The sequence below is a fragment of the Monocercomonoides exilis genome, assembly GCF_001643675.1.
Source record: "Monocercomonoides exilis strain PA203 chromosome Unknown scaffold5-2102611, whole genome shotgun sequence".
NCBI lineage: Eukaryota > Preaxostyla > Oxymonadida > Polymastigidae > Monocercomonoides > Monocercomonoides exilis.
This window is the reverse complement of record NW_027150550.1, coordinates 392063-414418: the sequence shown is the minus strand read 5'-3', so window position 1 is coordinate 414418 and position 22356 is coordinate 392063. Positions and strand designations below refer to the sequence as shown.

Here is a 22356-nt window from a genome sequence, read left to right as displayed (position 1 = left end):
ATTGATGAGAATAAAGTTCATTTTAAAAAGTGTGCTTTCTCTTCTGAATAAAATTGAGTTCTGGGGAAAGGGGAAAGAACTCTGGAGATTCAACTTCTATTTTACCAATATGAATTTAACGTTTTAGAGTATGAAGAGAAAAGAAGAGAAAAAAAAGGTTAAAAAAGATTGATCAAGTTGTTGGTTCATTATGATGAAATATGTTTTTGATCTGCAATGAATAATCTTCTTGTGAGATTGCTTTGCTATGTGTCACATATTTATAAAAGACTTTTGTGTAAAGAATGGAAAAGAATGAAAAGGAAATAGAAATAGAAATGGAATTTTTTGTTTTGAGATATATCAAGTAACTCTAACTAACAGAATAATTCAGTTGACAATTTTAAATTATCTTTCTCTACTACTACTACTACTACTACTACTACTACTACTACTACTACTACTACTACTACTACTACCAGTTCTGCTATTCGCTTTCTTGTTTAATGATTGTTGTTTGTTTCTTCTTTTGAGCCAAAATCATGAAAACAAGCAACCAGGAAAGACAAAACAGCAAAAACAACTCTTGGAAGCACTTTTCTCAAAAGCATGTTTTTGATTGGTCAGAAAACCATTCATTATCCTCATTAAAAACAAAAATAAACAAACAAATAAATAAGAAAAAATGAAGAAAACGAAAAGAATTGAATCACATTATCAAATACCCATGCTCAACCAAGAGCAAAACCTGACAATAAACTCAAAGGCAAAAAAAAAAAAAAAATGGAACAAGCGTTATTCAGAAAGTGGCTTGAAATGAATAGCCACAAACTGATAAAATATGTCTCCCATTTTGTTCAAACAGCATTCACACAGCTTCAGCAAAGTTTGGATTGAACTCCGCTCGATCTTTCCGAAAGAGCAATGGATTGCATATCCGAGACTTCCACAAGCATCGAAATATTACCGTTATCAGAGGATCCGTTTTCTGATTAGAAAAGATCTTGCAACCTCGTTTGAGTCTCTTTCATTGGCAAACGCCATTTGTGCTTTTTGAAGAAGATGCAGTTGAAGCCATTCGCACACTCACAATGATATGAGCGAGCTGCTTGAATCAGGGATCTGCGAGTTGCACTCAGATGGCATCTGGTAATCAACTGCATCAGCAATGGTCATTACCATTGCTCCTTCTGGAAAGTGCTGGATGAACTCCTTCTTCAAATCAGTGAGTGCCGGCCGATCGTTTGGCTGCTGGCACAATGTGCATCTCACTGCGTTGCTCAAAGACGAGTTTTCAACAGCCTCTGGCTTTGGCTTTTCTCCATTCACAATCTTCTGCCCTGCCACCTCTGCTGGATACTCCCCAAACGGGATCTGCAGCGTCAAGCACTCCCACAGCATCATCCCAATCGAAAAGGCAACTGACTTCTTTGTTGCACCCATCTTCTTGTTGATCAGCAGTTCTGGTGCCTTCCACCTCAAACACTCTTTTTTGAAGCTATCCTCATCCTCAAATGCCGATGAGGGCAGAGAGTCATCGTCATCATCATCACTGGCAGATGTCGCAACTGTTGATGAAGAGATGGATGAGGAATCTGAGTCATCATCTGATAATAAACCTGAGTGCATCACAATGCAGATCACCATATGCTCAGAGAACAACACAATGTGAGGACTCAGATTGGCCAATGATTGAAGTGGATTTTCCATTTCATCAAATGAGTGAAGGGCGAGATTAGCCACCCAGAACAGGATTTGGGCAGCTGTCACTTCTCTCTCCTGAAGAGTGCCAATCGCCATCTCCTTCGTCTTGTTCCTCCCATGCAGCAGCATGAACAGCGAATCCCTCAGATCCACAATCAGCTTCTCGTGTGGCGATGAGCACGCCATCGCATCTACCAGATTCGACATCGACGAGGTGGTTGGACACATGCTCTCTGGTCGGATAAAAGTGGAATCTGAATCAGTCGTTGAAGTGGATGAAATGGATGGTGAAGGAGTTCTCTTCCTTATCTCTTCTTCCTCAACCTTCTCCAGCATCCATTCTGGGATCTTGTCTGAATCTTTCCCCAGAATGTATTCAGTGGAACCACTCTCAGACAGAAGATGTTCTTCAGATTCCGAATGCACCATTGCCTTCTCATACACCCTCTTCTTCACATTTCTTTCGTTTTTCTGCTCTGCCTCCCTCTCTGCTCTCCTCCACTGCTCCTCAGGAGACATTTCCATCGTAACCATCTCAAATGCCTTTGGATCCTTTCTCACCGTATCTTCCACAATCACTTCCAATTCTTTCGTTCTTTGTTTTTGTTCTTTCCATCTGACAATAAAGGCAACTGCGACAATAAGAACAACTAAAAGAATTATTGCCATGATTATAACAATCAGTAACCAATAGGATTTCCCTTCTTTGTTTCCTTCAACATTTCTTTCATCTCCATTCATCTTTGCTTCACTTTTGTTCTTCAGAATGAATGACTGTGTTAAAGGTGGAGATTCTGTATTTCCAAACAGAATGCACACACTCACCTCTGCATTTGCAGCTGCTGTTCTCACAATTCCAGATTCAATTACCACATTGACTTCCTCTTCGCTCACAAAGCCCGAGTCGGGTATTTCATGAGTCTCGACCTGCTCAACATCTCCAATGGAGGAAGTCACACGAAAAGAAAGATTGCACGGGAGAAGAAGTGCTCCTCTGAACACAATGCTCAAAAGCTCTTCGTTCTGTTCTGATGTTGCAGATCGAAGAATTGGGATAAACAGTGGTGATGCTCGTTCTTCTGCAATTCCCTTCAAGATGCATCCATCATTCAGAATCCACAATGACGAATTATCCTTCACCCCATCTCCTCCCTTCAGACTCACAATATTCAACACAGAAGAATCAGAGCATATTATGTTTCTTCTGGCTGATGGAAAGCCTCGAATTGTCAAGCTATTGAATGCAAAGAGGCCTGAGTCAATATTCACCTCTCCTCCCTTCACAGACAGCCCACCCAATGATGAGTTTGAGACTGACACATCTTTCATGCTCACAACGCTCTCTTCAACATCCACAACAGATCCATTCCATCTGCATATTTCTTCTCTCTCAAATCCCTCTTTTTCTTTCATTTGTTCATTTTCCTCAAGAGCACCCACAAACATGCATGAGTCCAAGCTCAAGCTCGTGCACTTGCAAAAAGAGGCTTCAATCCCCCGAGTGCTTCTTGACTCACATTCTGCAAACGAACAGTTTTGCAACACAATCTTCCCTTCTCCATCTTCACATTCCACTCCGCACGCTCCTTCACTTGTTCTGCTGATGTTGTTGAACTTTGATAACATCATATCCATTCTTTTCTCATCACCTCTCAGCTGCTTCCTCCTCTTCTCATCTGGTAACATTCCATTATTCTCATTTCCACCCTCTCTCAACATATTGACAGCAGGCCCATTCTCAATTTTCACATCCACCACATCAAGTTTCATCGCATTCATCTCTCCATTCCTCAAGAAAATCAACCCATTCCTGCTCTCACCTTGCTCCACAACAACTTCTGATAACTTCACCTCACACTCAACACATTCAACAAGCGAAGCACATGCAAACTGTGAAACAATTAATCCAGTTATTGTGACTGATGATCTTTCTCCATGCATCAGCATTGGCAATCTGCACACATTGCATCCTTCTGCTGGCTTCACCCAACATTCACTCATTGAAAGTGTCCCCTCCTCCACACCAAATATCTGCTCGTGTTCTGTTGGAAAGACTTCTGGAACCTCAAAGCTGATTCTCTCCACACTCACATTCCCCTTGCACTCCACAACACAACCCTTCTCTTTCCTCACCAATCTGCCCATCCCGACCGTTGCCCTGCTTCCCTTTGCCAGCAGTGTGAGATTCTCCAGCTTGATCTCTGTTTCCACTTCACTTGCTTCATCCACCACAACTCGCGTTCCATACTCGTGCACAATGTGTGCCAGCCCATATCCCAGCGTTTCACAGCACTTGTCTTCTTTCCCACATTGTCTGTTGTTCTCCCCGCCTTTTGCTCCTCCAGAGCTCACAAAGATCGTCGATGACTGATATATCGTGATGAACGGCATCAAGTCTGTATCTTCCCTGTGATCTGTTGCGTCTGATCCTGATATCATGTGCGCCTGCCCAGAAATGCCTCTCAAATCCATTCGAAATTGTGTTTCGTTGATCTGTGAAGAGATGTTGTGGCAAGCAACAAAAATATGCCTCCCAATATATGCCGTGTTCCCTTCGAACTTGTCTCCCTCAAACACAAAGTCCAACACCCCATCAACCTCTGCCCCAACATACACTCCTCCTCCTCTCCCACTGACCCCAGAGCATCCGCACTGCACCACGCTGCATTCACTCACACGGAGCCGGCCCCCAGCACTCATCTGCCAACACATCCCTCCTCCTTTTGTGCTTCTTCCACATTTGCACCCCTCCACTTTCGTTCCATTCACCTCTGCCCCAACACTCACCTCTCCCTCGCTCTTCAACACAACCGCATCACTCCCTTCTCCATCCACCCACCCAATGCTCGAGTTCGCAATCCCAATCCCTGCCTCTTGATCGTCAATATTCCCTTTTCTTTCCCCTGCTTCCATCCCAACTCTCACACATATCAATGCCCCACTTTTCACTTTGCATCCTTCCACTTTCAGTTCTTCCACAACGCATCCGCACCCGCTCTCAACAACAAACATTCCATTGCACGCACTTTCACTTTCCATCTCAATTCCCTTTCCCTTCAGCTCTCCTTTAATCAGGTGGACAAAAACAATCTCTCCAACGAATTCATTCTCTTCAATTCTCAATGCGCATCTTGTGAGTGACAGAATTCCTTCGTTGTTTGCTATTATTACTGTTTTCAAGCACTCTTCATCCTTCACAACTTCAAATCGGATCCCTTCAAATCCCGCATTCTTGCTGTTCACCAGTCCCACACCGTCCATCCTCTGTTTCACTTCAACAATAATTGTTGCCTTCGCATCCCCCTCAATCATTGTTCCTCCATATGCCTCGATCTTTATTCCAGACACATCAAGTGTATCGTCCATTTTCGTCTTCTCAATAATCTCGATCATTCTCTCTTCTTCACAATCATCAACATGCATCAACCCTTTCCACAAGCTCATGCACGGATCCTCAATGCTCCCACATCTCATCACATCATATCCGTCTTCTGCCACATGCACAATTCTGCCTTTGAACAGAATTACAAAGCGCAACAAATCTGTTTCTGTGAACACACAATCACTTCCCACAAATCCATTTGTGTCTTCACTCCAATTCCCAACATCAAACACGAATGATTCCACAGTCACGCAATCGTTCAGCTTTAGCGCAAACACAAACATGTTCCTCCCGACCCTTGCCTCACAATTCGAAAATCCAACATTTTTCACCACAAAGTCTCTCATCCCCTCGCAGACATATAAATACACTCCTCCTCCATATCCTCCTCCCCCATTCCCTCTTGTTTCTGATCCTCCCGCAATGCACGACTCAAACATCGTCTTCTCATCAGAACTGGTCGTGTTCCCAATCCCCACCCTGCTTCCCATCTTCATCTCCAACCACAATGCACCACCACTCCCGCTCAAACATCTGCAACCTTCAAATGAAATACCACTCAGCTCCATCACCTTTCCATCCTCCACAACCCCACAAAACACACTTCCATCTCCTTCGCTTCGTTCAATCTCCAAAAATGTGCTCACTTCAATCCTTGCAGTTCCAGCTGCACCAATGCTCACCAGCTCCTGTTTGCTCTTCATCCATTTCATTGAAACATTGTTGCATATCAATTCTCCATCGCCAATCTCAATGACGCTCTTCTCAAACACTTCTGCTTGCTCATCCCCTTCTGCATTTCTTTCACTCCTCAACACTGCATCTCGAAGCTCTGCCACTCCTGCACTTCCTTCAATCTTGAGCAGATGCGATCCTTTCCACAATCCAGAATTGTGAACCAGGCATATCTTTTCAACAATCAGCTTTTCACTTGTGATCTTCATCCCAGCACCTCCCTCCGCTCTTGGCTCCATCCTTGTCGAACTTGCACCGCTGCCTTCAAACTTCATCCCCATTGCATTCACTACCAGTTCAGTATCCCCATAGACGCCTTCGCCAAGCACAAACTCTTGCATTTCTCTCCTCACATCAGACATCCACAGTGAATGGTTCAATGTTTTGCAAGGTCTGTCAGCTGTGCCACATATCCACTCATCTGTTCCATTTCCACTGTCTGCATGCACTTTTCCAACAAACAAAGGAATCCATTCATCGCTCGCAGTTCCTCCTTCAATCACTACTCTTCGACCTGTCAAATTCGATGAAAGTGAACGGCAGCCCACAAAGCAATTGAAGTTTATCACGCTCGCATATTGGGATGAAGCATAGAAATCGTGACCTTCTTTTGCTGTGTTGTTGTCAAAAAGACAAAATTCAATTAAGAATTCATTCACATAGTTGTCAGAGTAAATATTGAATGTGATACCCCCTCCATTCACCTGGGATGCAGTATTATTTTTGAAAAGGCAATTCGTGATTGTTGCTGGATTTGATCCAAGCTCTTGAAGAGCGCCTCCATTTACAGTTCCTGTTGTTGTTCCGTTCACAAAACAACATGAATCAAAAAATGACAACTGACTGTTTCTGAAGTGAACGCAATTTCCTCCTTTGGAATCCAAGCAAGATGAAAAGTTCAATCCAACATATTTGCCTGACGAAGCATAAAGAAATGTTGCTCCACCTGTATGTGCATTTGACCAGCATAAATTGAATGTGCAGTTTGTTGCATTATGAATTCCATGGCATAACCGCATTGCTCCATCATTAACGAAGCTCCAACATCTCTATAAGTGTAAATTCAATGTAATAAAAGACGAAAATGATTATCGAAGATCATTAAAAAGTCAAATTAAAATAAAAGCCATACCATAAAATCACATCTTGCAATTGTTGCCGATCCACTTGAAAAGTGATCAATGGCACCACCATTGCTTCCAGACAAATCTTTGAAAATGCAATCGATAAATTCTGTGTCTCCTTCTGTTGTCTCATATCTTGTTGTTATGACTGTTTTTGTGCTTTTCTCAAATGAGCTGTTGAAAGCCCCAAACATTCCGCTCTGCATCTTCAGTCCTTCAAATATGCTTCCATAATATGCATTGTCCACAGAAGAAAACTGGCTGTTTGTCACCAAGCATTCTCCTCCTGGGATGTTTCTTTTCAAGCTTTGTGGACAAACATTTTGTTCAACATTTGCATGTGAAACATTCTCGAATGTACATCCACTCACAAACACTCTCTGTGCATCAGAGCTTCCAACGAATGGTCGGGTTCCATCAACACAAAATGAGGAGAAATGGCAGAAGCTCAATTCCAAAGAGGAAAATCCTTCAAAACAGTTTTTTGGACTCCTGCCATGCTGAATGCAAGGCACAAAAGACTTTGATTTCTCAGGAGCAAGCGAAACATTTGAAAAAACAGTTCTTCCTCCAAAACTCTCCACAATCCACTTCGTTTGGCTTTTTTCAATGAAAATTTGGCAATCTTCGATTCTTGCACTTGAGAGCGAATCAACAAGAAATAAACTGTTTCTGTTTGACTGGTAAAGGCTAATTGCTTTCAATTCTATTGATGAGTTCTTTTCTTCAAAGCATCCATAAATGAAAGTTTTTTCTTTTATCAATTTCTTATTTTCACAATAATCTTTGACGTTCCGTGTTTTCTTCATCAAATCTGATTGAGAAAAGTTTTCGAAGTTCTGCAGGAAAGACGTCAATTTGTGTTTTGAAAATTGTTGTTCTTTCATTAGTTCATCTATCGGTTGAACGATGGTATCAATGTTTTCTGCATTTTCATCTGTGTACGAGCCAAATATATGATGAAAAAAGCAGATAAGTACAATCTTCAGCATGCAGGAGGAAAAATAAATGAATGAAAATTTTTAATTATGTGTGCCATATAATTTATTATAGTTCGATCAAAAATATTTATTGATTTAATAACAACAAGAGTTAAATGTTTTTGAGGTATCATTAATCACATTTTTTTGTGAATAACAAAATTTTTCATTTTGTATGTCAAAATCAGTTGAATTCTTTGAAATTTGATAAAAAATATTAAATAAATAAATAAATAAAAATAGCTAAATAAAACAAATTAATAAAATATTTTTTGAATATCTATGTATTATCAAGAAATTAAGTTGTGAAATTTCATTTCTTTTCAATTAATTGTTTATTAATTCGTATGTTTAACCCAACTGCGTTCAGAAAAAAACATTTTCCAAATTATGAAAAAGATAATGTTGTATTTTTTTTTTAACGAACGAAGAATTATTCATCCATAATCGTTAATTAAATTGGAAATGAATTATCATATGTGTTTCAAAATTACAAAATAAAGAATGGGTTTGTTCTTATTGCATTCATGACATTGACTTCTGAAATTTTCTATATTTTTTTTGGTTAATTTATTAGTTGGTGTTTTAATTGGCACCTTTTTTCAATTTCCTTGTGATAGATATAATTTTCAATAAGAAACAGAGAATATTCGTATATTAAATTATGTTTATCATCTGTAGATGAACAGATGTGTTAATTTGATTTCAGGATAACAATTTAATTCATTTGTGAAATTTTCGTATGAAAAAAACATGAAAAATCCGCTTAAAAACAAATTGAATAAACAAAAATTCATTAAAGCAAAAACTTCCTGTCTCAGAACTTTAAATGTCTCTTGACTGTTGGAAAAGGACTTTTTTTGATTATTTCCCAAAAAATAGATTTGTTTTTATAATGATCAAAAAAAAAAAAAAGAAAGAAAGAAAGAAAGAAAGAAAGAAAGAAAGAAAGAAAAAGAAAAAGAAAAAGAAAAAAGAAAAAAATGAAAAAATGAAAAAAAGAAAAAAAATGTAGTGAAAGCTGTTCAAAATGACAGAGATGTTATTAAAGTGGGAAGGACATCATCACTGCGCAAGGAAAAAAACGAAATTGTTTCAGACGTTATAAAAATCGAAGCAAAGTGTGGAACAAACCCGACGACGAAAAACAAAAGAATTGGTTTTCTAAATATTTCTATTTTCTATTTATTTGATTCTATTTAGATTGAAAATGCGATTGAAGATGAAGAATCAGATATTATTGAAGATGCTTCACCAAAAAAAGAAAATTTCAAAATCTGTTGCTTATTCCTTCTTGAAAATTCAACTCGAATTGAAATAACAAAAGCCAAAGATTTTGGATGCAAAACTTCTTACGGCATCTTGATAGGACGTGTTGAAACCTAGGAATGAAATGCTTAATGATTTGCATTCAACGCACAAATACCGAAGGGAGCTGATCTTTGATGCAGATTAAACATCATTAAGATTATCTGATAATTGCTAAAAACAAGTTGCGACATCCTCGGAGTCTCCTTCAGCCTATTGCCTTGCTCCTTTGAGAGTGAGAAACGCGACACTTGTGGCTGCTGTTGCCTCGGATGGCTTTTCTTTGCTTGCAATTGTTCTTTGTCCGAGTTCCAATATTCCAGAATAGTTGACTCCTTTGCAATCTCCTTCGCTTGATGTGTGGAGCAATACTAACGGTTGGATAACATTTTCTCTATTCGAACGATGCTCTTTGAGTGTTCTGCTTCCAGAAATAAAAGAAAGAAAGAAAAGAATGGAATAAACGGAAGAGAGATGTTTGCTATTCGTGGATTTGCACAGCTCTGGTACAAACTCTGTTATTTGGAGATAAATTTTGGAATCAAATGTGGATGTCATTCCATTTATTTTTCACACAACACATATTTCGTAACCTCTCGATAGAGATGTGTTTGCTGTTCTAAAATCAGTTCATAATTCATCAAAAAAAAATCTCACAACCTTCAACTCCAACTTCCAACTGAAAGGCTTTTGCAGACATCCTTCCTCAAGCTCTTCGCTATGCATTCGCACCGTCAGTGATAAAGAATACCTTCGATGCTAGTGGTGTTTTGCATAAATCATCAGGACCAGTTTCTGAAAATTACACAAATTCTCTACATTGCAGTTGTCATCTTTTTCAAATCGTTATTATTTTCGCGGAAAATTGCTTACAAACGTAGATTTCTCAGAAAAGTGGGAAGAAGATATAATTTTTTGATCAAGTGCGAAATGTTCAGAAGCCGAAGAAGAAACAGAAAACGTTGAAGATAATCTTCTATTGAAGTCAAAGAAGAAAAGAGTTTTTCGAAGAATTTTGCATGATGACATGGATAATATCAAAGAAGAAAATGCTTCATATGGGTGATTTTTTTTGATATCATAAAAAATTACGATGGTTGATCAAAATATTTTTTCATTAAGGGTTTGGTTAATAAGAAAATATTTCTGAAAAATTTTGCGAAAATATGCATTAATATATTATTATAATAATTAATTTGTTGATTTTTAATTTATTTAAATTGTTTTTATTACAAATTTTGAAAAAAACATAATAAAAAACTATTCAAAATATTTCGAAAATTTTATAAACATAAAAACGCAAAAGTTCACATGTTTGAAAACATGAAAACAATTAAAACAATATACTATTAATTACTTTTTAGAATGAAATTAGTTTTATAATGTTAATGGAAAGAAATTCAAAAATTGCTGTTGAAGATCCAAAAACGTTTGTCGAAAACAAACAATTTTAAAAGCAAAGAGACAAAAATATGATAGAAAGCTAGATATTTATCTAATAAACAACACTTTGTTGTTAATTATTGTTAAAAAACATTAATTCTTAAAATTACTTTTTTTATTAATTGATCAAAGTTTGAAAAAAAAACAAAACTGAAAATTTTAAAAGAAAAATTTTGCGAAGTTAAGAATTTATTTCTTAAAACGCTTCCGCCCCTCAACCATCCTCATTTCTTCTTCCTCCTCTTCCTCAAATATTCTCATTTTTCATCTTTTTCTTTTTGGCATCGCATTCTATTGCTTCAACGACTCCAAAGATCTCACATTCTCTGTGTTATCTGTTCTTCTCTGTTTCTTCTCCTTCCTTTATCTTTGCCAACTCAGTTGAATTTCCTGACAGAGATCCTTCTGCTTTTTAGTCGAGAAAGAAGTTAGCCAGCTTGAAGCGCATCCACTACTTTTCAGAAGAGCGCTTCTTAACTTTCTCTTTCAGTATTTCTTGCTCCTGACGCAAATGTTGAGTCAGCCAGAGTATTATCCTCCGTAGCTGAGCATCAAACCGGTAACATTGTATGTTCCACCTCTGTCAATGCATTTTTTTTTCTTATTCTCCCGAAAATTGAACAAAGCAATGTGAATCTGTTGTTTCGTCTCTGGCGCTATTTTGAAGGCTATTGTTTGAACTGTTTAGTGAACATGGATATCTTTCTTCGTTGTTCCAGCATTCATGCCCAAAACAATGAGTCCCTCTTTTTTCTCGACTTCACCTATCCTTCTCTTGCTACAAACACCTCCATCTGTAGCTCCGACTCCTCATAGTCCGGCCTTGACCTCGATGTGGATATCTTCTTCCTCCTCTTCATCACCTTCTACCGCGCTTTCCATATATTCGTTATCCAGGACACTTGCTCCTCTGCCCTCCAGCGCTGCTCCTTGCTTGCGCCCTGTGCCTTCCTCTCCATAGCCTATCTCCACATCTTCCACCAGGGTTGCCTTTCCTTCATCCGAATCGTATCTGTCTCGTTAAGTCTTGTTCATGTTCGCATCACAACCATTTTCTCGTTGTTGTTGTCGTTTTTTTCAATACCTGCATGTACTCCAGCCACCACTTCTCCTTCCATTCCTCTTTTATATTCGCCTGCACCTAAGTCTTCGACCTCCTCGACTGATCGCTTGCTGTGTCCTCCTCCCTCTTATTCTTCCCCGAACATCATATCGACCTCAGCTTTCCTCTCATTTGTTCTTGCCAAGGCAACCTTCGCCTTTCCAACATATCTGTCCATTCCCTCCACCTCACCTGCCCTGTTTTTCATCTTCCTGCTTCCTCTCTCTTTCTATGCCACGCCAACCTCTTCACCCTAAGTGCAGCCTCGCATGTGCTCCTGTTCGACGATGGTTCCAGCTGCTCCCTCGATCATCTCATGACCACGAATGTGGCAACTGAATGATTCAGCGTGTCATTTTCATCTTTTTGTTTTAAAAAAGTCAATAAGCTTCTTCAGCATGATGAACTCTTTCTTCACCACCATTTTTTTCGACCAGCTCAGAGGCGAACAACTGTGTGCATGTCGACCGCTGCTTGTTCACCTGCAACAGATCAGCCCGTCCACTGCGCACTCCCTGGCACTTCCAAGTAGCTTCCCAACCACGGATAAGCTCTTCGAAGCATCACCTTTTAAATCCCTTCCCTGAAGTTTGTTGCTGTGCTTTAAGACACCTATGAAAAAGAAGCAGCAGACGGAATGATTCAGATAAATAACAATTGATTATTTCTCCGTTTTAGCGTTCTTTTTCTTCTCGTTGAAGTCTTCTCTTCCAACTTCTCTCCTCTTCCATATTATACTTTTTTCTTTTTTAATCTCTTCAATTATTTTAATCCGATTTCCATTCGTAATATTCAGTCTTTAATAAATTTATCTTTCTTTTTATCTTCATTCTCTTCGTTCACAAAACAATCATCTTCTCATCTTCAACCCGTTTCTTTTCATCATAAATTCCATTCTTTTTTATTTCGGTTATTATCACTTATGAAGATGCAAAAATGAAGAAATACGATCGGAAGAAGAAGAAAAAGAAGAAGTGGTAGTAGTGGAAGAGAAAAAGGAAGAAGAAGAAGAAGAAGAAGAAGAAGAAGAAGAAGAAGGAAGAAGAAGAAGATTATGAATTAGATTGTAGCTGTGACAAAAGCAGAACAAGGAGGATAGTTGCAGGTGAAGATGAAAGAGCATCCTTTAACAAATGAGAAAGAATTCGAGAAAGTTGACTTCGCATCGTCGAATTCTCAAGAATTGTTCCAGATGGCTGGGAGAAAAGAAAGAGAAGGAGATGTTCGTTGATAACGCTGAAGTGAAAGAGAATGAGTCGAAGGAAAAGGGAGGGAAACTGAGGATGGAGAATTTTTTTATGTGAATGAAGGAGAAGAGGGAGAAGGAGAAGGAGATTGCGAAAGAGAAGAGAAAAGTGACTGAGAGGAGGTGATGCTTGTCATCAGCTGATGTGGAAGAATAACTGAGAATTAGCCTATCTTTATCTGATAGGAAAGTTCTCCTCTTCTTCCACTTGCTGTTCCTTACGCATTCACTCACTACCAACAGAAGTTGTATTAGCTCCCACAGTAGCAGCGTTTGAAGATCCATTCATATCCTGTGCGTTTGTTGCAACCTTCGATACCAATGAAGTCGACTGATGTTCAGATGTTTGCTGAACGGAAGCAAAAGCGGAAGGTGTGGCTTGTTGTGTGAATGAAGCACCAACAGCCTTCAACCGCTGAATGAGAGAGGCAGAAATGAACATCGAAGGAGAAGAAGAAGGTTTCTGGTCATGGTGTGTCTCGAATATGGCTGATATTAAGTGGAACAGGACCTTCTTCACCATCAGGCTGTGAGCAACGGTGATAACAACTGTGAGTGCAGTTAGTGATACCGGCAGACGAAGCAGTAGGCGATTGGACTACGCGGCAAAAGGGTGAGTGGCTGCGTGGAAATTGAGATGATGGCAGGTGTTGTGCTGAAGGATAATATGGACTGAGAAATTGAAAAAGAAGCGACATAAAAATATGAATAGAGAAGGGATGTAGAATACTGAAGATGAAGTGAAAGATGCTGAAAGCAGCTTAGAAGGCAGAGTACGGATAATTGAAGTTAGAGGATAAGAAAGCATGAGAGGGCACGCATTGACAAGAAGCACTCATGAAAACTTTAGAGAAGACAGAATCGAATGCTTCTTTCCTTTCTGTGGATGTTCAGTGCGCAGCGGAACAACCTGAAAAGATGGATTTGTCAGTTCGAGCTGAGTTTCTCCGATGGATGGGACATATGCCGTTCATTGAGGAGGAACTAAAATTATATTTTCTGAGGCAGACGGTAATATTTACTTGTCTTTGATAAAGACAGACGAAGCAAACAGAAGCGGGTCTGCAAATAATCGTGTTGACTGCAAATGTTTCATTGTCAATTGAATCTGAAGAGATGCCATTACCATTATCTCTATTGATCTTTTTATGCACTTCAAACTCGTTGCTGTAGATTCACCTCTCTTCGCAAAACAACTCCGCCGTGCCATTTGCAGCGTCCCTTCCTTCCACAGTGCCCTTCCTTCTCCTCTCCACAAACTCATCTACTTTCTCATGTTCTCCACCAGTTGCATATCACTCACGGTATCTTCTCCTCCCAAGCTGAACAGCCTCGTTCCACGCAACAGGCTCAGAAACGAGTTCGCATCATTTGCCAATATTCCCCCTGTTGTCCCGGCATGCGAAGAAGGAATGGTTGTTTGCTTTGGAAGCTGAGGTGGCCAAAGCTGGTTGAAAAGATGGAATAGCTCCTTTCCGAGAGAGTGAAGCAAAGAAGTGCCTTCTTTCTGCCCTATCTGCTGCATCGACCGCACAAACAGCGTCTCCAGCCCTGTCTTCTGTCTGTATTTTCTCCCAAACACAGAAGGATTTCCATAGTCATCCACTCCTCCTCCTCCTCCATCTTCTCCATTTGCATTGGCATGTCTGTCTGGCTTGACAAACTCTCTCATGAAGAAGCCTTCGCAAACACGTTCGCCGCAGCTGTTCTGAGGCATGTCTGCGTTGATCTGTTTAGTGCTGCTCTGATGGCAGACAGGACAAGATGCCTTCGTGACACAGAAACAGCCAACAAACTGTAATTGCTGTGACTTCTGTGCGGGTTCTGCCGGGCTTCTCTGCTGCCTTCTGAGCCAATTGCATTCTCACCTTCTTCTTTCTCTCCATTTTCCTTTGCGGGCTTGGCTAAAGGAGGGACAGAGGCAGATGGGTTGGACTGAGCTCTCCGCTGGAGATGGTTGAGGTGTGTGAGAAAGTGACATGCGACTTCTTCTGATTTCTCTTTTTGGATTCAGATGAAAGCGTCTTTCGCTGCTTTGGAGTGAAGCGCAAGGCATGGAGTGTGTATGAGTCTTCTTTTCTTTCCGCTGCCTTGTCTGCTTTATTGGCATTTAATGCGTCAGCAGATCGTGATATATCGAAATAATCTTCATCATCGCTAACGTAACTATCATCGCTATCGTCATTCTCGCTATCTTCTTCTGCTTCTTCTGAGTCTGCTGCACCTGCTCCGTTCATTCTCTCTCTCCTCTCTTCATTCCGCTTCAAATAATACACATTCTTCCATTTCCCTCTCGGCCACATCTTTCTTTTTGGTGTCTTTTCCCTTCTTTCCTCTTCCTGAACAAGATTAGTCGGTAGCAGAAGGTCAGCTGGCTTGATTGTCGGAATGATCCTTCCATGTGTCAGTTTCAGTGTGTTCTCCTTCAGCATCGTGACTGCCTCCTTCTTCTGTCTCTCTTTCATCTCAGCTGCTTTGAATGTTGTTTCGACTGAGCTGTTTTCTCTCATTTTTGCAGAGTTGAATGTGACTGTTGTGTCATATTCAAAAACAGATCTGTACTTTTTCTGTATCTAGCGGTTGGCTTGTATGCTTGTCAAAGATATTTTTGCACTGAGAATCCTGTATAACTTCAAATCTTCTTCTTTCCCCTCTTCTTTATCCTTATCATTCTCTTCTTTCTCCTCCTCCTCCTCATCATCATCCACTTCCTCGTCATATTCATTTTTATCGGTGTTTCATTCACTTCTTCCACTTGTCCCACTCGTGTCAGACTCAGAAGAGTTAAATGTGATGCAGCCATCTGCCACACGTAGCAGCTCCAGCTCTCTCGAAAGCAGCTCACTCAGCACATCATATAAATTCAACGTCGGACTTGTCTTTGATCTGAATGCTTTTCCTTTCGCTTTTCCTTTCCCTTTCACGCTCGCTTATCCTCTCCGCTTTTCACCTTTTTGCCTGCAAAACTCCAATTCATCTGATAAAAGCTCTTTAAACACAGAAATAATTCTTTTCTTATCTTTTTCCTTTCTCCTTTCTCCTTTTTTTCTCCTCTTCTTTCACTTTCTCTTTGTTTCCAAGCTTCCTCTAACTCTCCAATGTTACAACAGTTGACTTCAAACGCCTCGCATTCTGTGCAGTCACATTTGCACTTACTCCTCCTTCGCTCTTCTTCCCCTGCTGACTCAGCCCCATCGCCGTCATCATCTTCTTCCTCCACATCTTCGGTGGTCTTCCTCTTGGTATAGCCAGCGGCACTTGTTCCATCACAACACGTAATAGCTTCTTCTTCCTATTACTATTATTATTGTTATTGTTGATGTTATTTCCACTTCCTCCCTTCTTGTTTGTCAGCCCCAGCACTTCTGATTTGAACTCTGGTGAAGCAATTCTTGAGCCCGTGTATGTCTTCATACGAACTATCCGCTTGAAGGCAGCAAGCGCTTTTCATCTGTTGCTTCTTTTGAGTGTTCTTCCAAGTGCGGTTGTTGAAACACTCAGCAGTGAAACAAATAAAGAAGAGAATGAAGAATTCTTTGTTTGAATTCCTGAAATGGGGAAAGAGGAAGATGGAAATCCAGCATTTAATGAAACAGAAACAGAAGAAGATAAAAGACTTGAAAATAAAATTTCAAAATAAAAATAAATAAAATACCTTGAAGGACAAACATAGAAAAATTTGCTTTCACTCCATTGGAAACGGGAAACAGCAAAATTCTACTCAGGATTCAGTTGGATAATAGTGAAAGAATTTCGAATAGGAAAAGAGAAAAAGCATTCGAAATATTAAATAGAGTCTTTCATAAGTTGCAAAAAATTTCGAAAAAAAAGTATCAACACGAAATTTCAAACCTTTTTCTTCATTATAATCCCATTTCAAATTTCAATATTTTTATTGATCTGCAATTTGCAGAAATGCTTTTTTGATATATCAAGATAATATTTATATGTTGATGAAGTATTTAATGAGGTTAATAACGATTTCTGCAAATTTCCACGTTATAAAAAGTTTTCATGATCATTGAGATCTTTTTTAAAGCAAAAAAATTTTTTTGTTGATCTGTTGAGAAAAATTCATGATGAATTTTTTTGAGTTTGTTGGTTTTCTTTATATGACATTGCAATGTGGAAGAAATAAAAATGATTTCAAGGAGAAAAATGCTTGTATATTCGAATTTGAGTTTTTTTTCGAAATGGAAAAAAGATCAATGGAATGAAAAAAATACGTTAAAAAATAACAGTCGAACACCAATCAATATGACATAAAAAAACAAAAAGTTCTTCATGATATTAATCATAAAAAAAATTGAAAACAATCAGAAATTTTCTTATCAGATTCATCAACTTTCCAAAAAACATAATTCTATCACATAATCATAAAACAATCACCAAATATCAACAAAACGTCAACAATTTTGAACAATAAAAGATAAATAAAAAATCTATACTATTTCAGCAAATTTGTGGTATCAAAGACAATTCCAAACAAAAAAGAATACTTGTATAAAAAGTTCAAAAACAAACGAGTCTATTTTCCCTCTGTTTTCCATCCACTCTACACTTTCTGATATTTCTCTTGTCCAAACTCAAAAAGAACAAATCCAACAAAGAAAAAAGACAGACACAATGACAAAACATCACTTCACACTCTCAACAACTCTCCCTTCCAAAAATCTCACCCAAAGATCAATGAATTCCCTCACAACTCTCTTTATTAATGAATCTCGATATATACATAAAAATTCGGGACTATTACCAAGTGAAAATAGGAACATTATGGGGACAAAAACCACAAGAAAACAATCGGATTCTAACTATTGTGCACCGGGGAGGCTGTTCGTCGTATCCAGGTCCGGATAAAGCAGCCCGAAGGCTGCAATATCAAATACGAACAGTCATGTCCAGCACCCTTCCGATAGAGTACCGGCTAAGCATGCACAACAACTAGTTTCTTAATAGGGGACACCAAAAGAACAACTTTGAGATTCATTAATAGAAGAAGAGTCAAGAAGAAGCTCAAATCTCCTTGAAAGAAGATTTTGAGAAGATTGAGAAAGAAGAGAAGAGTTTGATGATGCATTACCAGAGTGAAATGACTTTCTTGTTCGTTGAACTTTTTCTTTCATTGTCGAAGATTCGAGGGCAACCAGAGAGCGTTGAGGAAGATATCCAACAGCCGAAGCACAGACAAATGAGCCCTTGCGCTCAAAATACAAGTAGTCCTTCATGTGTGGAACAGACAATGATGGCCACTAGATTTGTTGAGATGGTGCATATTCTTCAAAGTTCCTCTCATGCACAGAGTCATTGACAGATGTTGAAGATGATGAAGAGTTTGATGATGATGTTGAAATGTTGTTCAATTGTGAAGTTGAAGAAGCTGATGTCGAAGTGTTCATATTGTTTTCGAAGAAGTTGATCAAGTCATGAAGTGTGGTGATGTGTTCTGTCGAAAGATTGTTGTCGATTGCATTCACTAACGCACCAAATTCACTATCACAGATATTTTTTCCATGATGCTCAGCGAAGACGTTGAGTTGAATGTTTTTCTTTTTGAGAAGTTTTGATTGTTTGGAGAGGATGAAGTGAAGAAGGAAGCGATTTCGGTTGTGTGGACCTGAATCGCAGAAGAACTAAAAAGTGTGAGTGTCTGAGAAGAAGTGTCTTTTGATCACAGATTCCAGACACTCAATAACAAATCTGTGATCATTTGAAAGGCAGTCGGAGAAGAAGTTGAATGTTCGTTTTATTTTTTGATTATTAATTCTATGAAGAGAGATGATTGTGAACTGAGAAACCTGTTGATAGTTGAAGAATTCTTGTTGAAGTTGATCTTTTCTGATAGGGAGTTTCCATTTTTCTTTAAAGTCGAAGACGAAGACTGCTTCTCCCTCTTTCAAATTATCAACAGTTGATTGATAATGTTTTCGTTGCATTTCTGCAACAAGTCGATGTTGTCGAAGAAGTTTGAGTGTATGAAACTCTGTAGGAGAAAGTCCATTTTTGTTTTGAGAAGATTTCAATTTATTTTCCAAATAGTCCAACTTCTCGTACATTCCACAAAGGTCGGTTCGTCTTTTTGCTTTCGAGAAGTTGGTTGTCAGCTTGTTGAAATGGGAAAGAGATACTTTGATATTCGTTTCTTCTGAAAACTCTTTCAACAATTTGGTTTTGGGCTTGAAGATTAATCTCTTTTCATTCGGAGAAAAGATGCCCGTTTTCTTTCTTCTTTCCTTTAATGCTTCCAATCCGTAGCTTGATGTTATTGATGAAGAGAGTGGAGGAATGGAAGTTGGTCGATGAGGTGGTGTGATGAACGATGATGATGATGATGATGATGATGATGATGATGATGATGATGATGATGATGATGATGATGATGATGATGATGATATGATGTTTGAAGTGTTAATGCTTGATGGTTCAGAAGATAAAGAAAAAGAGGAACCACCAAATTGAATTGTTGAAAACGTTGGTTTTGTTTTTTCTTTGGTATAGAATGAGAGTGATGGAGTGTAACCTTGTTCGTAAAGATCCTTCCATGCCTTTGTCCTATTTTCGATGTTCAGCTCTGTCACATCAGCATCGTTGCAAATATTCCATGAGACATCGTTTCCTCTATTTCTTTTGATGACAGCGATATAATGGCCATTTCTTTGATCCAACTGTTTATGAAGAATTTGCCCAACAAAATGATAAAAATACACTTCTTTATTGTTCTCCAGGAGATGTTGAAAATTATCATTTGAAAACCCTTTGCAAAACGAACGCTGATTCACTCTATCGGTTTCCATGACGAAGGTTTTTGAAGGTGCAGAGCAAGCAGTTTCAGTGCATTCGTGACAGATGGCTAGAACCTCTGGAAATGCAACCATTTCCTCCCATCTAGCAGCACAGCATTTCTCTTTGCATTCATTACAATAAACATTGTTTTTTCCATCCAAAATTTCTGTTGCAAAAAGTGAAGATAAACCTTTGTGAGGTGATGATGTATTGATGATAACACTGCAACAAGATTCATTAAAATGATTAGAGACTTTTTGACATTTTTGACATTTGAAATGAGTAATGAGCACTGGATTGAAGGTATCCTTTTCAAATATCTTATTATCTTGAAGAAGTTGATGAAGATTTTCAAATGCTTCTGTCACATTCTGTTGCTGCCTGCTGCTGTATCCGCAAAATGTTTCCCATTTGTTGATCAGTGATGGAGCCCACGAACGCACTGATGAACCATCTTTGGCAAGTTGCTGACAAACACTTAAAACACGAGAAGACATTGTTTTTATTGCTGTTTGCTTTTTAAATAAGAATGGTTTTTGTGAGGTTATCGAAGAGAAGCATTGAAGAAGAGATGAAAGATAGCATGTGTTTCCTAAATTTATTAATCCTTTTATTGATGTTGATGAAGAAGAATCTGATGATATAATTTTTGAAGAGGTAGATGAAAAAGGAGAAGAATTTGAATGAGGAAAATCTGTTTGATTGTTATTCATCGTGATCTGTGCAGTATTTTCATGATGCGAAATAACATTCTCATCGGCAGGTGTGTTATGTTGAGACGAATAAGTGTTGTTCTCTTTTGAAAATGATGAAAGAAGATTTTGAAATGCTTGTGGTGGAATTAGAGTCGGTGAAGTGGCATATTCAATTAATTGATCACTCACCCACACATCATCGTTGAAAAAGGCAGTTGAAGATTCTTCAATAGAAAAAGAATTTTTATTTTCTTTTTGTTTCTTTTTGAAAGATGAAGAGGATGAGGATGATGAGGAGGATGATGAAGATTTCGAAAGTTTTGCTTTGAATAATTTGTGAATTGGAATTGGTGAAGGAGACGAACAACGTCTATGTTGTGATTTATTTGTTTTTCTTTTTGTTGAACCCCTTTCTCTCCTAATTGGAGCACTGATTGGAGCATCAACAGCTTGAGATGGAGAAGAATTTGTTGAAGAAGAATTTTTTTCTGTAACGACATTTGATTTTTTGTTTTGCAGAGATGATATTGAAGGAAAAGAAGATTGTTTTTTTCTTTGAGATGAATTTTCTGTGATGATTTCTTCATCCCACGCTGCTTCGTCAATAAATCTCGCACAGTCAGGCTCAGCTCGCTGCTTTTTCTTTGCTGACTGAAGCGAAGTTGAGGCTTCAGTTGAATGGGCTAACATCCAGTTGTTGCCCTTTTCCCAGTCCTGTTCATTTAAGCCTTAAAATACAGAGAAAATTATTCAAAAAAAATCAAATAAAAACAAACCACTTTTGCAAGACGGAAGATGAGGTTTTTGAGGCTGAATGATTAATCCTTGGTTCTTTTTGAGCGTTTGCTTCGCGTAAATAAATTTTCCTTCTGTCACATCATATCCATAGTTTTGAAAATCGGATAATAATGTGTTTCGAGACAACGCCTGCAGCAATGTTGTCTGAGTGTGCAATGGAGCGTTATTGTACACCACAGACAGGTCTTCCAGTAGCTTTATGTGATATTCTGTTTTAAATTAATAAATAATAAACAAATAATAAAGAAAGAAAAATTAACAGAGAGTTGAAATGACATGTTTCACTCAATCCATAAAATTAAAGCCAAACCATTCAAAGACTTCAGTAAATCATTAATTACTGAAGATGATTGCCTATAGTTGCAAAAGAGATAGACAAGCAATGAATCAACGTCATCTCCACCAATTCGTTTTATTTCGTTCCATAAAACTTTGCATCGAGAATTAAGAGTTGATTGAGGTTTTGAAAAAGACATTTTTATTGAAAAAATTTTCTAATTATGGTTTGATGATATTAGAGATTCATATGCTGTTGTTTGAATTTATAATACTTTTTTATTAATTTTTCTAAATTTTTTTTAAGATTTGTGTTCATTCCAAGAAAAATTGGCAAATAAAAAAATACAAAGAGCTTCCAAAAATGAATTAATATTATTCAAAATTATCCTTCTGAAAATTTCCGAAAGTTCAAAACTAACATGATTTTTATCTCCTTTTCCACATCATCAGGAAAAAACATCAACATTAAACAATAAAAAAATAATTCTTTTAAAAAAATGATTAAAAATATTCAATAACAAGAAATTAGCATCTCTATCACAACTAAAATATTGTTAAAATTCATTATTCATTTGTTAATAAAAAATTTCACAGCAAAAGAATAAATGGAAATATTTTGAACAGTTATATTTAAAATTATTGAAAAATTTTTTTCCAAAAAGTTCTTTTTTCAATGTTGACAAATAAAAAACAAATAAAATTTATTTCATCGATTGAAAATTTAAAATTAAAAATTTTTTATTTAATTAATGTTTCATAAAATATTCTTTCTGAAAATTGCTCAAGTTGATCTTTTCG

The 22356-nt window shown here is 38.1% G+C and overlaps 6 protein-coding genes across 6 annotated transcripts; all 6 read right to left on the bottom strand.

Moving 5' to 3' along the window:
• Window positions 1-1065: 1065 nt before the first annotated feature.
• Window positions 1066-7130, bottom strand: MONOS_6385 (uncharacterized protein; the record flags this gene model as incomplete). The annotated part of the gene is made up of 2 exons (XM_067876614.1): window positions 1066-6849; window positions 6933-7130. 2 exons carry the CDS (start codon window positions 7128-7130, stop codon window positions 1066-1068), a joined length of 5982 nt encoding a protein of 1993 aa, XP_067734157.1.
• A 6099-nt stretch (window positions 7131-13229) lies between these two features.
• On the bottom strand, window positions 13230-13526 carry MONOS_6386 (uncharacterized protein; the record flags this gene model as incomplete). Its single annotated transcript, XM_067876615.1, has 1 exon — window positions 13230-13526. One exon carries the CDS (start codon window positions 13524-13526, stop codon window positions 13230-13232), a length of 297 nt encoding a protein of 98 aa, XP_067734156.1.
• A 741-nt stretch (window positions 13527-14267) lies between these two features.
• Window positions 14268-14720, bottom strand: MONOS_6387 (uncharacterized protein; the record flags this gene model as incomplete). Its single annotated transcript, XM_067876616.1, has 1 exon — window positions 14268-14720. The coding sequence occupies one exon, from the start codon at window positions 14718-14720 to the stop codon at window positions 14268-14270; it is 453 nt and encodes a 150-aa protein (XP_067734155.1).
• A 187-nt stretch (window positions 14721-14907) lies between these two features.
• On the bottom strand, window positions 14908-15513 carry MONOS_6388 (uncharacterized protein; the record flags this gene model as incomplete). The annotated part of the gene is made up of 1 exon (XM_067876617.1): window positions 14908-15513. The coding sequence occupies one exon, from the start codon at window positions 15511-15513 to the stop codon at window positions 14908-14910; it is 606 nt and encodes a 201-aa protein (XP_067734154.1).
• Window positions 15514-16090: 577 nt separating this feature from the next.
• Window positions 16091-16417, bottom strand: MONOS_6389 (uncharacterized protein; the record flags this gene model as incomplete). The annotated part of the gene is made up of 1 exon (XM_067876618.1): window positions 16091-16417. One exon carries the CDS (start codon window positions 16415-16417, stop codon window positions 16091-16093), a length of 327 nt encoding a protein of 108 aa, XP_067734153.1.
• Window positions 16418-17955: 1538 nt separating this feature from the next.
• Window positions 17956-21755, bottom strand: MONOS_6390 (putative Ubiquitin carboxyl-terminal hydrolase; the record flags this gene model as incomplete). Its single annotated transcript, XM_067876620.1, has 4 exons — window positions 17956-18255; window positions 18802-21209; window positions 21258-21488; window positions 21590-21755. The coding sequence occupies 4 exons, from the start codon at window positions 21753-21755 to the stop codon at window positions 17956-17958; spliced, it is 3105 nt and encodes a 1034-aa protein (XP_067734152.1).
• Between the last annotated feature and the right edge of the window lie 601 nt (window positions 21756-22356).